The sequence below is a fragment of the Bactrocera tryoni genome, chromosome 2 (genome assembly GCF_016617805.1).
Source record: "Bactrocera tryoni isolate S06 chromosome 2, CSIRO_BtryS06_freeze2, whole genome shotgun sequence".
NCBI lineage: Eukaryota > Metazoa > Arthropoda > Insecta > Diptera > Tephritidae > Bactrocera > Bactrocera tryoni.
The window spans coordinates 76,106,310-76,123,210 of NC_052500.1; the positions used below are offsets into that span (position 1 = coordinate 76,106,310).

The 16,901-nt window shown below is 35.3% G+C and overlaps 1 protein-coding gene across 1 annotated transcript in view; it reads right to left on the reverse strand.

The window, feature by feature from the left end:
* Positions 1–16,901, reverse strand: part of LOC120768864 (gamma-aminobutyric acid type B receptor subunit 1) — a 147,393-nt gene that overhangs the window by 64,907 nt on the left and 65,585 nt on the right. Inside the window, exons 5-6 of the mRNA XM_040095619.1 lie at positions 8,920–9,085; positions 6,623–6,866 (exon numbers count right to left, since the gene is read on the reverse strand). Coding sequence (XP_039951553.1) covers positions 6,623–6,866; positions 8,920–9,085 — 410 coding nt within the window. The remainder of the gene's footprint in view (positions 1–6,622; positions 6,867–8,919; positions 9,086–16,901) is intronic.

Here is a 16,901-nt window from a genome sequence, read left to right on the forward strand (position 1 = left end):
ATGACTATTAGCAGCAGAGTGTCCAATAAGAACTTCTACCATTACGGCAAGGTGGATTTTGCGGAGAGCTAAAACTCAGAAGTTCTTTTGTATTGCACTATGGTCTAGAAATATTTCGAGATCTCATGTACAGGGTTTGTCCGGAAAGTATTAGCACTGATTTTCTTCCGCCGCTACTGTACTTCAGAGGCGCGCACCGACTAGCTAACGAATGAGCAGCTGGTCAGTTGTCTCCGAGCACCTGGAGAGTCCGGACAAATATTTTTGCGCGTCGTGCTTCTGTGAGTGGTGTAAGCCGAAAATGCAACGTTCTTTAGAGCAAAGGTACACGATTAAATTCTGTGTTAAACTCGGTAAATCTGCGACATGAGTCAAGGATCTTTGAGTGTACTCCCGAGACAAAGAGGCAATCTTCCGAGTGGCGCACGCCGGCGTCTCCTCGCCTAAAAAAAGGAAAAATGAGCCAATCCAAAGTGAAAACGATGCTCATTGTCTTCTTTGAGATCAAAGGCATCGTACACCATGAATTTGCTTCTCTGAACAAACCCGTCAACGCCACATTTTATATGGAAGTTCTCAAGAGATTCAATCTTTTTTTGTTTCCTTGCAGACATTTTGAGACGAAAAAGGGGATCCAAGCAGCATGTACCTCCGCTCTCAAGATAATGCCTTTCGTGATGCCTTAAATGCCTTTCGTGATGCCTTAAATGCTTGGAAAGCGCACTGGCAGCGCTGAATCGACGCAGAAAGAGCCTATTTTGAAAGTTTTTAAAGAATTGTAACGATTGGTTCAATAAATTTTTTCAAATCGACTCAGTCCTATTACTTTCCGGACAAACCCTGTACGCTGCTTGCTGATCAATGCTTGCTAGGCTTGCGCGAGCCTGTGCCATAACGTTAGGGAACAGGGAAGCAGCGATTCGTTGCTATTCTGAAGGTCTTATACCCAAAGTAAACGTGTTTTTTCTTACAAACTCATCGGGTTTGCCATCCGTAGAGCTCAATTTTCGATGACTTGTTCGAGAATATCGGCTGGTAACTGGCGAATGACACGCGTGATGTTTTGCTCCAAGACCTGAATCGAAGCGTGATTGTTCGCATAGACTTTGGACTTTATATAACCTACAGGAAAAAGTCTAACGATGTGAAATTACACGATCTTGGTGACCAATCGACCGGTTACGTAGTCATGACGCGATAATGGTTGCCATTGACGGTTACGTTCCCACCAGTAATACGTTTTAAGGAAAATGGACCGATGATTCCACCGGCCCACAAACCATACCAAAACCTTTGGTTTTTCTGGAATAGCGGGCTTTGAATCTCTTCAGGTTGATCTTCGTCTTAAATGCGGCAATGTTGCTTGTTTACGTACCCATTGAGCCAGAAATGGACCCCATGGCTGAACAAAATGTGGCTCGAAAACGTCGGATCTTCTTGGAACGTTTTCAGAGCCCATATTGTTCAGATATTTAGCCAATAATTATTCAGGCTTGAACTAAAATTATTGAGAAAGAATATTTAATGCGAAAGCGGAGCTTTTAACTCGTAATGTTTTCAAGCAGCTATACAGGTATACCGGAATCTTAGTATAGTTAGTCCAATATATGTTTCAAAGAAGTCTATAACTATGTATTGTTTTATTTCACAAGACCAACACACTTTCCTACGATAATATCCACACCTTTTAATTAAAACTTAAGTACTATCTTAGCACAGTCCATTCTCGCAATTAGATCTCTTGCTCGTCCATGACAGCTTGGCCACAATTTACATTCACTTCACTTTCAAAGTAAAACAAAAGCAAAAGACGTCGAAAGCAAAAAATAACAACGTTTACCTTTCAAATAAACTTTCGTAAAAGACCAAATCAAAACTAATATTTTCTATTAAAAAAAATTGAAATACGAAACTCCAACGGCACTCTCTGACACTCAGCCGATAAGCGGCGTGAAAACTTCTACGTAAAACCACAAAAGTCGAGACTTTAACGCTGTCAAACTTTTCGTAACGACCGACTACTAAATGCTATCCCTACTAATAAATCAACATTGCAGCCATACACACCCGCACACATATACATATACAAAATGCCATAAGAGAGCGCTGTGTGCATGAAGAAATTCGTTTTACCGCAAATAAAGTTTCGGAAAAGTTCAAAGACACACTTGTATCAGCTGAGGAAATTTGTAAATGTTTAGTGTCAAAGGTGGGCAGTTAAAATTAAGACAAGAAACCATGAAGTCTTAAGGTAAATGAGTCAGAGTAAGATATGTGGAGAGAGGAAGTAGAGAAGGGAAGCAAGAAGGAGAGGAAAATAGCTAAGCTTCTTGTGATTGCAAATAAATTACGCAGCGTCGGCCAGGTATTGCTTTGAATTATTTGTAAAAGTGAGTTGTGGTTATCGAAAAACTTTAAATTCAGAGTGATAACTGTACATGGCAAGCAGCACTATTTCCAATTTGTTTGACTGAAATTTAAAACCGTACAAAATTTGTTCGAAAAACACCATGGCTTCCTATAATGATATCTACTTCTAAAGATATCTGCTTGGAAAGAGAAGTGGTACCATAAGGGAGGGTGAGCATCACCAGGAAGATATTGCTTCACATATCGTTCAGACCGGAATATTCAGTGACTTCACACTGAAAATAAAAATTTGTTCACAAGACAGTATATTCACCTCCACGATGAACTAAATTTTGGCAGGCACTTATAGGTATGAACTGTTCCATTGCTTTGTGGTTCCATTCACACCTGGATCGATTATTTTATATTAGTATACAATATTAAAGCCAAACTTGCAGATTTGTATAGTATCTTGAACGTTTGAGGTTTTCTAATTTTCAATTCATTTACTTAATCCACGTCACTACTAATATCTCGATCCTCTAAATGCCCAAGCTTTCTTCCTCACATCACAAAGTAAATATTAAAATTTCATACCTCTCCCCTTACATAGAGATCCTAAAATCAATGGAAAAGTTGAAGACAATTTGGTCGATCCGTTCTCGGAAAAAAGTCTCTGTTCTTTCTGCTTATGTGAACTCTAATGCCTTGTCTCATCAGTAGACATTAATCTTATCTACTTATTGCTTGTACGAAATAAATTAAGAGCAGTCAAATCTCATTCTATTAGTTGAAGCACAAAAATCCTAAAAAAAAACTTTTAGTTTTGCGGTGATTCTTGTTCTACTGTTGCTACGGAAGAGTTTGTGTGAAAGATTGTAAAGATTATCGACAATCACATCTTACTTTGCTAACGATCGCACCTTTACATATTGATGGAGTGTTTGGAGCTTACCAGAAATGTGTTAATATAAACTCCAACCACTTTATCATATTCTTCGAAGGTCTGTCTATCGAGTGTTTCAAGCTCAATATCGCAAAAGTGGGATAGTTGAGAAGAAAGTGTCTGGCTGATTCCACTTCGACTTCTACCTTACAAATTTGACAATTTGCATTCAACAAGATATGTAGCTTCATCGCATGTGAGTCTATGGGACAGAGCTCAGTCAGTATACCTTCCAAGTAGTTAAGAGAACCTCATGCACTACACTTTGGGCCAGAAGGATCTCGCAGTCGCAAAAGTTTAAAAGAAAATATAGCAGCCGTGTACACTAAAACTACGGAGAGTCGATTCAGCGTTTTTCGCAGCAACTCGGATTGACGTATAGAACGGCTTGGCGACATCGCTTTCCAAGACAATCCGACGTTTACGAGCAAAACTTTCTTCAGCGAGGAGGCCTATTTATGACTCAATGGGAATGTAAAAAAGCAAAATTGGAGCAGTTGGGACGAAGAGCAACCTGAAGAAATCCAGGACTAGACTTTATACTGTGGGGATATGTAAAGTCTAAAGTCTATGCGGCAATTCCGCTTCGATTTAGGCCTTGGAACAAAACATAGCGCATGTCACTCGCGTGTTACCAGTCGAAATGCTCGAGAGAGTCACCGAAAATTAAACTCTACGGAAGGACCACCTGAGATGTAGTCATAGCCAACATTTAAAAGGATGATCTTTCAAAAATTAATGCTAAAGAATGTCCTTTCGAATGATGATAAACATTCCCCATTAAAGCTGAAACTTCAGGGTTTTTTCTTAAGTAGCGAACGTTGAATTGGATCACCCATTAATTTAGTTTTTCGAAAGTTAATATGTTTTCCTGTACCGATTATTAGTATTTTGAGTGCCATATGGTTGCTTGATCTGTAAAAAAAAGTTGAAATTTCCTCTCTTTACTTTTTCTGAGCTCGTTAGTCATCTCGTTAGTACTGACCTTGTCGTAAGAGTAGTTATGGCATTAACTTGCTGATGAGCTTGATTGGAATGATTTTCTGCGGATGATGTCTGTGTAGAACTGTTAAAGGAGATTTCGTATTTGGTTTTTCTCTCTCTGATATTAAATGAGCTAAGCGGTTACTTGCTGGAAATAACACCTTTATTTTCGGAATCGTTTTGGTAAAAGGTGTTTAGTAAAAGGTCGGAAACTTCTCTAAGTGTACATATCTCTCATATTTGTTACGACTTTAACTGGTCATCAAGAAATTACTAGCATTCTCGTGAATAAATATTACAAATTTTCCCATTTACCCAAACGAAGTTGCTTCGCTTTCAAATTGTCCGCCTTCCACAAACGCCACAAATGACATGTAATTCTCTAATTTGCTGCCAATTTTAAAATTAATTAATACATTGTGTAAATTGCATGCCAAAAGCGCTGCCGTAAGCTAACAAAATGAAAAGCAAACGTTGGCAACATATCGACACAAGCAGATATAGTATAAAGGAATCAAGCAACTACAAAAACAAATATATATGCCAAAACCTTAAAGCAGCAAACGGCAACTTAGTGCTAGCTTCATTTGCAAAATTACATAACGTGAAAATATGAGAAGTTATTAGCTTTCGGCATATTCATATTCATTAGTTTCCATGCCAATGGTTTTGTCGATGTATGGGTGTATGTGGAAAGTTTGCAAACTCTTGCATGGGAGTGCTAGAATTTTCAACAACACTTAATTGCAATTAGTTGTGCATAAGCATTGACTTTCATTTGCGGTCCGACTTTGTGAAGTCATTGCATACAAGCATTGCTCTTTATTTATACCATAAAGTAAATTTTTAAAAAGTTTTATCCTTTGGTGTATATTTTGAATTAAAAGAGGTTTACAAATGAGTTAAGTCTAATACCGATGCGGGTTTGATTTTCTATTGTGAAAAGCCACAAAATATGATTCCTGGAGCGAAAAATGGCTTTTTAATTAAGTTTGATCGAAAAAATTGGTATATTTGAAGCCCAAAGTATATTTGATTATGTTGCGCACCAAAAAAACTTCGGGATCCCGAAGTTAACGGTCCCGAACTTTCGGGACTATTAAGATTATACAAGTTTAAATAAGTAGAAATGTTGGTTGGAATGAAACATCACTTTGAACCGAAGTTTTCGTGATCCCGAAATTACCACTCCCAAAAATTCGGTATTTTCCAAATAAATAATAGAGTGAACTAAATTTAAAAAAAAGTATATAGATATGTATCTAGAATTAAAAGAGGTTTGCACATGAGCTTAAATCTTATACAACCCGTTCGGTTAAGATTTTTCATTGCGAATAGCCAGTAATAGATAATTATAGAAAATTTATAAATAGAAAATTTTTTCTATATAAAAGATCCAGCGAAAAAATTTGGCATATTTTTTTCTTCGGTTTTTTTTTTGGGTTGGCCATGCAGAACAAAAAAATTTCGGGATCCCGAATTTTCCAGTCCCGAAATTTCGGGACTCTCATGAATATAAAAGTTTAATCAAACCAAATTACTAGTTGTGGTGTCGTAAGGTATTTGTAGGTTTTACTGCACATCACAAAATTTCGGGAACCCGATCTTATTAGTTTTGCACATGCGTGACTTCAACATCAAACAAGTTTAGATCGAAAAATAAAAAATAGTAATTAGTACCAAAAGTGCGATGCGTTCAAGCGTTCGCAAAGTAGTAGTGGCATAATCGGAGAACAAAAGTAAGGCTTCAGTACCGAGTATGGAACAATGCACATTCGTCTTCAAACTGAAAGTAAATTCTAAAACTGTTAAATATTACTAAATAACACGTGAAAGTAGTAAAAAACTTGAGGATTCCGAAGGTCTTATTTTCAAATCTCTAAATTTCGGGATTAACATATGTATATTAAGTCAGTAAAATAGTCTTAATTGGAAACATGCTAACACTTACAAAGCAAAAATTCTCGCCATTGTGCTTAACCTTCACTTAAGATAAATTTAAATTTTCACCTCAACTCACGACTCATCTTTCCATTCGATTGATTCCCCACAAGCTGCTGCTAGCCAAAGCAGCACAAAAATGAATTGTCTACGAAACCACTGCGATTCAAGTCAACATTGCCTACGGAGCCACTTGCTACAAAGCTAATGTTAACGCTGGCAAATCAATCAACAACAGATATGTATGTAAGTGAGTTCATAAGCTAAAACCCTTGAATAGACTTTGAGACTTTGCTTTGCGTCTCGCAACTGTCTGTGCTGAGGCAAAACTTTCAGTATAGCCCTTCAGCTACATTGTTTGTCTATTTGCAATACCGCTTTCCTGCACTTTAGCTTACTTACCGATATGCCAAGGAACTGTGTAGAATTCATCGCCGCATAAATTTCATCGGCAATTTCCTTGTCTGTGTATGTAAAATCTCGTAAGGATTTCTGTCTTTGCTTGAGGCGTTCCATTGTCTTATTGAATGCCAACGCCACACTCCAGACAGCATCGTAGGCCAGCGGCGCCTCTTGATAGCCCTCCGGATAGCGATCATGATTGATGTCGTAACCTTCTTCGATAAGCGCATGATTCAGTCGTTGCCTGCAATGAGGTGGAAAAATAAAAATTAAAATTCAGGTGAATTCCTTGTAGTAAATAATAGTGTGTTTCGAATTAAAAGAGCTTTTGACACTGAAGTAAGAGCAATACGGCTTATTTTTTAGTTAGAAGAAGAGTTATGTTGCGGAAACTACGGGTTTGGTTCGGAACGCAACATCCTTTCATTTCTGCGAAAGATTGAAGACTTAAACTTGGGGCGAAACAAAACGTATATTCGAAAGCAGGGATCTCGGAGTTTCAAACACGGAACTTTTGGGATTCGCGATATCTAATTATAAGACTAGGAGGCTTAGCGGAGCCTTTTCATTAACTGTAAAGCTGGTAGAATAAAAGGTGCTCTCTGGGTGGATTCGGTGTTTCTTTATTTAATTACAACTTGTATTACTGCTGTGAAGGACAGGTTTCTTCAGATAGGTGTAAATGCCTACAATAGAACTGCAATACTGGCTTTGAGCTTCCTGACACTGCCTTCCCGAATATTCAAGGTCTAAAACTTGTATCTGTGATATCAAGCTACTTTTTTATGCGAACTGACAGCCTAGGTCAGAGCAAAATCGTTGGAATTTGCCAAGTCGATGAGGTTCCTGGAGAGAGATCCCAATTTCATCTTACTGAAAATAAGTCGGTACTCCGCTGCCCTATTTCGCTCTGGCGTTGGATCTATGGAGCTCTGATGAGCTTGATAAGCGTTGATTAAGGTCTCTTTGCGGAGTTAGTTTTTTTTTTATTTAAGCACAACTTGAATTACTTCGGCGAAGTACAGATTTATTGAGATAAATAGGTGTAAGTTCACAGAACTGCAACACTGGCTTTGAGCTCCCTGGCAGTGCGTTCTCGAATAGTCAAAGTCTGAAACTTTTATCTGTAGCATCTAGCTACTATGTTATTCTTCCTGGCACACTACATAGGTCACGAAATCGCTGAAAACTGCAAAGTCGATGAGCTTGCTGGAAAGAGTCTGTACTCTGTTGTCTTTTTGCGCTCGGGCGTTGGATCTTTGGAGCTATCGTGAGCTTGAAAACCGTAATCAACAATCAAAACTTTCGCAGTTATAAGTGCTTTCTGACCCAAAGTGGAATGCAAGCAAGCCTCTGAACTACTTGATCTTAGCAAAGTTTCATTTGGAAGTAGACGAGGTGTCGGCTTCTGTCATACTGAAGTTGAAATATCTGGCTGGCATTGATATTAGCAACCTGAAAAAAGGTGTGGTAAGCTCAAAGCGCTTGGTTGGTCTATAAAATTATCTGGTGATCATATTTAGGAGTTCTGAGAATCACAAGGGAACAACTTTCATGGCTGTCCTGGCTGGGAGGATCAGTCCTACTACCTAACGACCTAACTTAAACTAAGTACTCGATCCTGAACATTTTACTTTAGCTTTGCCAAATCCAATCAGAAGAGAAATTGGTGCTTACATACGATTTTACTGAAATCGAGGCCTATAAGAAACTGGGAACCAAAAACTGGAATGGCTAGGATCCTCTTTCCGTGCATTCCTTCAGGTTTATATTAATTATGATTCAACCTAAAACGGCCGAAAGGTTTTCTCATCCGTGATTGGATCGCCGTCTATTAAAGACTTTAAATTTGGGTAATCTATTTTAGAAAAAATTATGCTAGGATCTTCAGAATGTGAAGGTGGCGTGGGTAGTATCAGATTCGGAAAAGGTAACTGCTGAAGAAGCTGGTCGAATCCTCTCCGTTTCTAACTTTTTACTTACTAAGGATTGCTGAGTTTTGGGGGTTCTAGGAAGCATTTGGAAAGCCCCATTTTGTATTTGGCTTGAAGCTTCAATTAAAAGGTCAATTTATCTGGAATTCTCTCAGAAGTAGCAGCGCCACTTAGTGAATTTATTATGTCTACAATTTCAATTAGCAAAAATTTAGTTATTTGAAATCCCCCACGTTTCCTGCAAATTCCTCATCAGATTTCTAAGGTCTCAACCCATGAATCCCTTAAAAATGTCAAAAATTTCCTAGCATACATAGCCACCCGAAACATAGTACCGCTCGTCAAATAAAAACGCAAACTCACCGAAATTCCTCAGCTGTCATGCCGGAAATTGTCGTTTGATTGTTCTGATTCCACATAAGCGCTTCAGTTGTAAGATGTCCTTCGGCCGCAATGCGCATCTGTTCTATCGTGCAAGTGATACCCTCATTTTCCAAGTTCACCTCGTACCAATTGTCCTCATACCAGCCTAAAAGTAGATGAAAAGCAGATGATACCCATAAATACCGTCAGTGCACATACATACAAACATTCACATATACATACATGCTGTAATATGTATAGTATATGTAAATATATTTTCTTATACATGCTGTAATATGTATAGTATATGTAAATATATTTTCTTATATAGTATCTATTTAAGTCCTTAAATAGCGCTAGAGATAAGAAAGTCACCGCAATTGATGCCTTCAAAAGTTCCGTTATTTATTTGTACAAACACATATACAATTCACACATAGCATTGCACTCATACTATTGACTGGTGGCGCAAAGTTTTCGCGAAAAATACGCGCACATTGCTATTTCCAAAAGTTAAATGCCACACATACATACACATGTATACTTATATAGTTGACCGTGAGTGTATGTAGAGGATGAAAAGATTTGCTGCTAGGAAGGAAGTCAGTAAGTGACGGAGCGGTTGGTGTGTAACACAATGACATTTGTAACGAAAAACTTTGCAAAGTTTGCTGATAAATGCTCACACCGCACTTTGGTGTGTTTGTGTGCATGTGTGAATGTATGTGTATGCATGTGTGAAAGTATATGTGAATGTTTGTGTGTTTGTGCATGCATGTATGTGCTTTTTGTGCGCTTCTCTTCCTGCTTGCGCAAGCATGAGATGATGCTTTTGTTATTGAAATCGAAATTCATGTAACGATTCAATGCGGCAATATGAATATGCGGGCAAATCGTAGCATACACAAAGGCGCTTGCATGTGCTATGCCATTAGTGGCGTTTGTAGTGCGGGTGTGTCTTGCATGAATGCCGAAATAAATCTTAATAATTTAGTTTTCATGAATGAAATTTAGCTTTCAAACTGCTGATCGTTTGTTATTGAGCGAAAAATTGAAAACTTACTGGCAAATAATTGTGAAATATGGCTTTTAGCCGATATTTGTTTTAAAATTTTTATTAATTTGTGAGTAGTATTTAATATTTTTAAAATATTTGCTGCATAGTATCTTACTTTTAGTCCTCATATTCTTTTATTTGCCATTGTAAGGTATTTCTATAACTTGGAAAAACAAGGGCTGCCACCTGTATTAAATTTATTAAATCTTTAAATAACCCTAATATTTGTGAATACATCAAAATAATGTATTTTTGGCGTTTAAAAATATCAAGGGTTGCCACCTATATTTATAAAACTGAAAATAGAAGAGTTGCCACCTGTATTAATTTTTACTAAAATTTCTTAATTCTAAAACCTTAACGTTTGTTAATAAATAAATAAAGTATTTCTGGTGTTTAAAAATATCAAGGGTCGCCTGTATAAATTTTTTTTTCAGAATAACCTTAATATTTGTTAATGCATCGCCATAGTATTTCTAATAAAAATATCAAGTGTTTCCACCTGTATGGAATTTTTTCCAAGAAAAAAAATACAACTTTTGGTAAATAAGGTATGTCAAAATCTACTTTCTACCATAAATGATCGGGGGTTGCCATTTGCTGTAAAAAATTGTTTCTCGAAGATGATTATCTTCGTGGGATATTTAACCAAAACAAAAACATTAAAAATATTTTCAAAACTTCTTTGTAGTTGCCACTGTTTGCTCTAAAATATATAATAAGTTCAAAATTTGTATTAGAAGTTTCGTGGCATGCTGTAGCATATAACGTTTGCGAACCTGCCACCAGAAGGAATTTATAATACTTAAAAAATAAACAAGTGTTGCCACCTGTATTAAATTTTTTGTAGAATTGAGTTGAAAATTTTAGGAAAAAAGGTTTGGAAAATCTTCTTTATACTACAACACTACAGAAAATTTCTAATACCAGAAAACATGAAATTGCCACCTGTCTTAAATTTAATTTCTTAAAAATTTATATCATTTCGGAATAGAAGTATTTAGTAAAAACGAGTTTTTTATTCTATTTTATAGAAATGTGTCTGTATATCTGTAGTCCTCTCGCTATTTTAGATGTTTTAATTAATTTTATGTACCAAAAAAAGCTGCTGCAAACTTTTTTAAACTCTTTGGATTTACACACATTGTCAATATTCCTGTTGCAAAATTTCTGTTGCAAGTAATATTATATATATAAAAGATAAGTTTTAAAAGGTGGCAACCTCACCATGAAAAATTTTCATCTTCAGGTTTTCACAATAAAAAGAGTTCAAAGTTGCCTTTTAAACACCATTAATAAATTTTTAAATGCAAAAAAATCCAAAACTAGGCAATTCTGCAAAAATAAAAAATATGGCAGCCTTTTAGAAAAACACAAATTGCTTTTTTATCTCTTTAGTTTAATACATACATACATATGTATGTATGCATGGAAGTATTCTGTAAAAATTCCTGCAATGGATAATTCATATAAAATAATACATAGGTGGCAACCCTTAGCGATATAGTCTGCGATACAAATTTTTATAAGAAATGTAGTATATTCAGTTTCATGTCCTTAAAATGTTTCATTTTTCGTTAAAATATTATTAAATATTTGATTTAAATAAATAATCTGGCAACGCTTTTTAAAAATGAAATGAATGCAACTGCAAAACTTTCTAATTCCAGAGTCCAGACAGCCAAGTTGAAATCAAGGCAGTAACCTCGTATCGTATATCAGCCAGAAGTGTCTTGGAAAGCAGGGCAGTAGTGGAAAGCATTACCAGAAGCAGGGAACTTTACTTCCACTGAGTACCAGGGCAATGTGCTAAAATTCGCGTCAAGCGCAGGCATCCTAAACGATAACGACTCCACCTGGACTTAGCAACTGAAGTCCATCTGGTATCACAAAGGACCAAAACTGGTCTATGCATAGCTTATTGGTCTACCAGATTAACCTAATCTAGCCTTCAGGACACCATTAATTCTAATATATTTAAATAAAAAAACTTTGAAAGAAGGTAACCTTATTCCAAAAATTTCCTATGATTATACCATTCGGTAAGTCCTGCTGGCGGGGATTTAAATTAAATGAAATTCTTTGCTTTTTGTCTCACAAAGCGCTTAGCTAAAATAAGCCAAGATTAAAAGTAACAATATTTGTATTATCTATACTTATTTTTATACAAATTCAATCTTCACAAATCAGATTAACAATTTAAAGCAACTTAAAAGTTGCCGAAAAGCATTTCTAAGGTTGAGTACATATTGCAGCTGTAAGTGGAAAAGCGATGGAAGCGACGCGCTGTAAAAATATCTCTGTCTACCAAAAAAAAAATTTTTTTACTTCTTCTCTTTGCCCTACACTCCACTATGTACTTAACCTCATATGTCAAAATTCAAATTCGAATTCAATGTTACACGATTTACTTTAAGCAAATCGGATTAAAATTTTACATGAAACTTTAAAGTGCTTCAAGTATTAAGAACTAAATTTTATTATTATTATATATACCGTTGAGTAACTATTTTGTGGCTTTAAGGCCAACGCTGTCAACACATTTCATTCGTTTAACCACTCAACGAAAAAAATATTGTCCGTTGTCAGCCATTTTCATTGTCGAGTTGCCAAATTGATCAAACACCGAAAATGCATTAGCATTGAAACGATTTTATTTCGAATCTATGCTAAAAATAGCAGCTGAACTTATTCACTTTCAGATATTTTCGAACTTAATTCATTTTTCCACCTTTATTGTTGGTGTGGAAGTGTCATTAGAAATAACATTCGTGTTGTTGTGCACTCACAGTGTTACTAATTACAAATTCCTAGAATTCTTAATGCAAATTTCGTTTGCGGTTTACCGACGCCACAAATTTAGTCAACTACAAATAACTTAAAGGCCGCAGCAGTCAAATTGCATTTAGTGACGTCACAGTGAGTCGGAAATAGCATTGATATTTTTATATATTTGAAATAATGGAAATAGTGGCTGTTTTTTTGAATGGTTTCTAATATGCTAAGGGTAAAAAATTAAAAATTTATTAAAGTAAATTCAGGTTTCAGGTATTTAGTATTAGTAAAAACTCTCAAAATTTTTTGAAGGTGTAAGTTTCCTAGCGGGATAGCTGTCAAATGAACTGTCGAAATAGACTAATGTTTTGGTTATTTATTGTCAAAAAATAATATTTACATAAATTTTTGGTCAACTAGAGTCAGAATTAGCTATTACGTACATATATTTTGTATTTTAATTTTGGAAATAGAGGATGTTTTTGAGAGGTTTGTAATATCGTAAGGAGGAAGCTGTCAAACGAGCTGTCAAAGTGAATTCATGTAATTTTATTCTCCAAAATTTTTTTGAGATATAATTTTCCCAACGGCATGGCTGTAAAATGAACTGTCAAAAAAAACTCATATTTTGAGGTATGAAATATCGTACGGATATGGCTGTCAAACGAGCTGTCATTTTTACTATCAGTATAGGCCTTCTCCAGAAAAGTTTGATCACTGAGAAACAGAATTAGCTACTATACTATATATTTGTTTGAAATTATGGAAATTTGGGGAGTTTTTTGATAGGTTAGGAACTCAGGGATTACTACCCAAAAAAGGTGTTAAATGAACTTAAGTTTTTGATTTCAGTAATGACTGCATAAAGGTCTTCAAAGTTGCGGGATAGCTGTCAAATGAGCTGTTTTGAATATATATACATATTATTAGTAAAGACGAAAGTTCCAAAAATATTAGTATTGAGAGTTGGAAAAGCTACTGTATATACTTTTGGAAATTATGGTAATAAGGGGAGTTTTATGAGAGGTTTAGAATATACTTAAAGGTTACCTGCCAACAAAGCTGTCAAAATACATTTAAGTTTTCGATGTTTATTATCAGTAAAGACTGCATAAAGGGTCTTCAAAGTTGCTTGATAGCTGTCAACCGAGCTGCCAAAGCTGTTTTGAATATATATTATCAGTAAAAACTATCTCCAAAAAATCAAAAATAGAGGAAGAGAGTTAGAAATAGATATTGTATACCTGTTCTTGAAATTATAAAAATATAGAGTATCTTTAATGGTTTGGTTTTGTAGCGGTCATGTAATTTTTTTTATCATTATAGACTATCTCCAGAAATTTTTGGTCACTGAGAGTTAAAAGGATATAAATTCAGGAAAAATAATAATATTTTTTTTTAATTATGGAAATATGTATTGCTTTGTGTGAAGCTTAGAATATAGAGATAGAGCTGACAAAATAATCTCAAATTTTAGGAATTTATTATCATATAATACTCAATTTTCATATAAAGCTGAATAACGGTTTTTGAGGTATTGAATTTCATCGAAAAGTAGCTGTCAGATAAGTTGTCACACCAAGTACATGTGCCTGACATAAAGTTTATTATCATATTAGACTGTATGAAGGCTTTTGAGGTATTGAATTTCACGGAAAAGTAGCTGTCAGACAAGTTGTAAAACCAAGTACATGTGCCTGACATAAAGTTTATTATCACATAAGACTGTATCAAGGCTTTTGAGGTTTTGAATTTCATCAAAAAGTAGCCGTCAGACAAGTTGTCACACTAAGTACATGTGCCTGACATAAAGTTTATTATCACATAAGACTTCATTTTCATATAAGACTGCATAAAGACGCAATAAAGCTTCCGACAATTTTTTGTGCATATAGAATTTCCTAGAAGGATAACTGTCAACCAAGCTGTCAAATAAGCACATACATAGGCGAGACATTTTTGTGTAGTATCGACGCGTTAAAAATTTTCACATCTCTATTAAGCCATACACTTTTAAAAATAGCAAGAAAAAAAAACCAATTCCTTGAAGTTAGCTGCCTTTCGGTCTCACCTCAGTCTTCAAATCGCGCACTTCATTCCAATTAAATTTTTTTTAAGCTGCCTTACAACTTGAGCGCCATAATCCCAGAAAATTCGCTCTACTTACGTTCAGTGCTTTCATGCGCTCAATAAGTTTTCTTGACATGGAAAATAAATCTATTTTATATAGCAAATCCTTTTAAGCCGGATTTCCAGCAATAAAACAGCATTTTTGTACAATTAAAGAAAAGTTTTACATCCGTTTCCCTTTTAGCATCCGCTCGGCTTATTTGTCAGTTTCTTTGCTTTGCTTTTTGTCTACTTTTTATGCTGCACACTTTGCCGCCACACTGCCATCTTAAGCAGTCGACTGTTTCTTACACAAATATAACTTGCGTCTAAAATAGGAAAATTTAATCCTTTTAGTGGCAATTCAAATTGTTGGCGAAAGCAAATTTATTAGATATTAATAAGCAGGCGTTGGACGGATATTATGAGTTGCAGTCAGTTTAATGAAAAGCTGTGTGGACGCGAGAAATTATTGTGGAGCAGAGACATGCATACTGTTATAAGAAAGTTGTGGAATGTTAAATATTTTCTTATAAGAAAGTTATGGAGAGATGAAGATTGGCTGTAGGAAGTTAATTGGCTGGTTGAGCAAGTAAAATAACGAGTGAGCTCGCTGACAGGTTTAGAGATAAGCGGAGTTTATGCAAGAGACGAAGTATCAACAAGCTGTTTAAGTATAGTTTTTGTACGAGAGAGTCTCTATCTTTTATCTGATTTGTGAAAGAGTTGAATCTTGGAGCTGAAGGAGGACTCTGACTTATTCTCTTCTAGTTCGCAGCTACTACCATGACTATTCTAGAGAAAACAGAGTTTTGTTGCGCATTCTGTAAGATCAGAAAGATCTATTACGTCGTCTGCTTTACTTCTTCCCATACTTGTTAGGATTTGTCGTAGTTTTGCATGGTGACTGTATAGTCAGTACTACTTGAGCTTTTTGGCATACAATTAATAAATATGCAGGATTTTATTATTGCTCATAGCTTGTTAAGTGTTAGGTTTTGCTCCAGAGTGTTTGGATCAACTGTCATTATCGTCTCATCCGATAATATTGTTTAGTAATATTTCATTATAGAACATTTCTATGTAAGTGTCAGCATGCGATTTGGAATAATTTCAAAGAGTGTCACCTTAAATACCTAAATTTTGATTTCAAAAAGTATCAACAAAAAGTATCTCTATGGGGGTTTTTCAATAGAGCACTACAAAAGTAGATCTTTCGACATTGGCTAACCTTATTGCCCATTTCATCATGGAAATACATACGATCCAACAGCGAGTCGAAATTACTAAAATTTACTATCGTAATTCGGAGTCAGAGTCCAGTGAAGTTTTTTTGCTAAAGTTTGTGCATTACCACTATTAAGATCGCTTCGCATTATGTCAAATTTAATGACAGTCAAAGTTAAAGTAATGCAAACTGTTGCCGTTTCATCTTTATAGCAGTGAATGTCAACATTTTCGAAAAACTTTTTGAATAAAATGAGTTTGTCTAGTTGTTGTCATTTGAAAAATATATTTCTCAACTCAAAAACAACGTGTCGTCAAAATTGTGTTACTGTCAAAATAGCGTCATTGAATTTGATATAACGAAAAACGAACAACAGAATAATATTTATCAACAAGAAATAAAAATAATAATGAAGTAAATATTTTTTACGCGAGTGAATCTCCATTGAATTGGATTTGAGAGCTATTTTTCTTGCATCACCATCTATGGGATACTATATATAATATGTATTTCTGAATATTTTATTTCATGTGATAAATATTGGATATATGTGAAACAAATTTACTAATAAGTACGACTTCATAAGCTATTTTGACTTCAGTGTCACTTTTCAGATATATTTATCTGGCTATATTCACCAGAGGCAGCCACGATCATAGAAAATGCATCACTATAGTTTTCGAAGTTAACGCTTCCCATTATTTTTGCAGACTATTATATTTTATTCCTTCATTAAATGCATAACAGTAGTTGCTCATTAGGAAAAAAAGAAAAAGTCATGAAACGGCTGTATATTTTTAAATCCTATTAAAT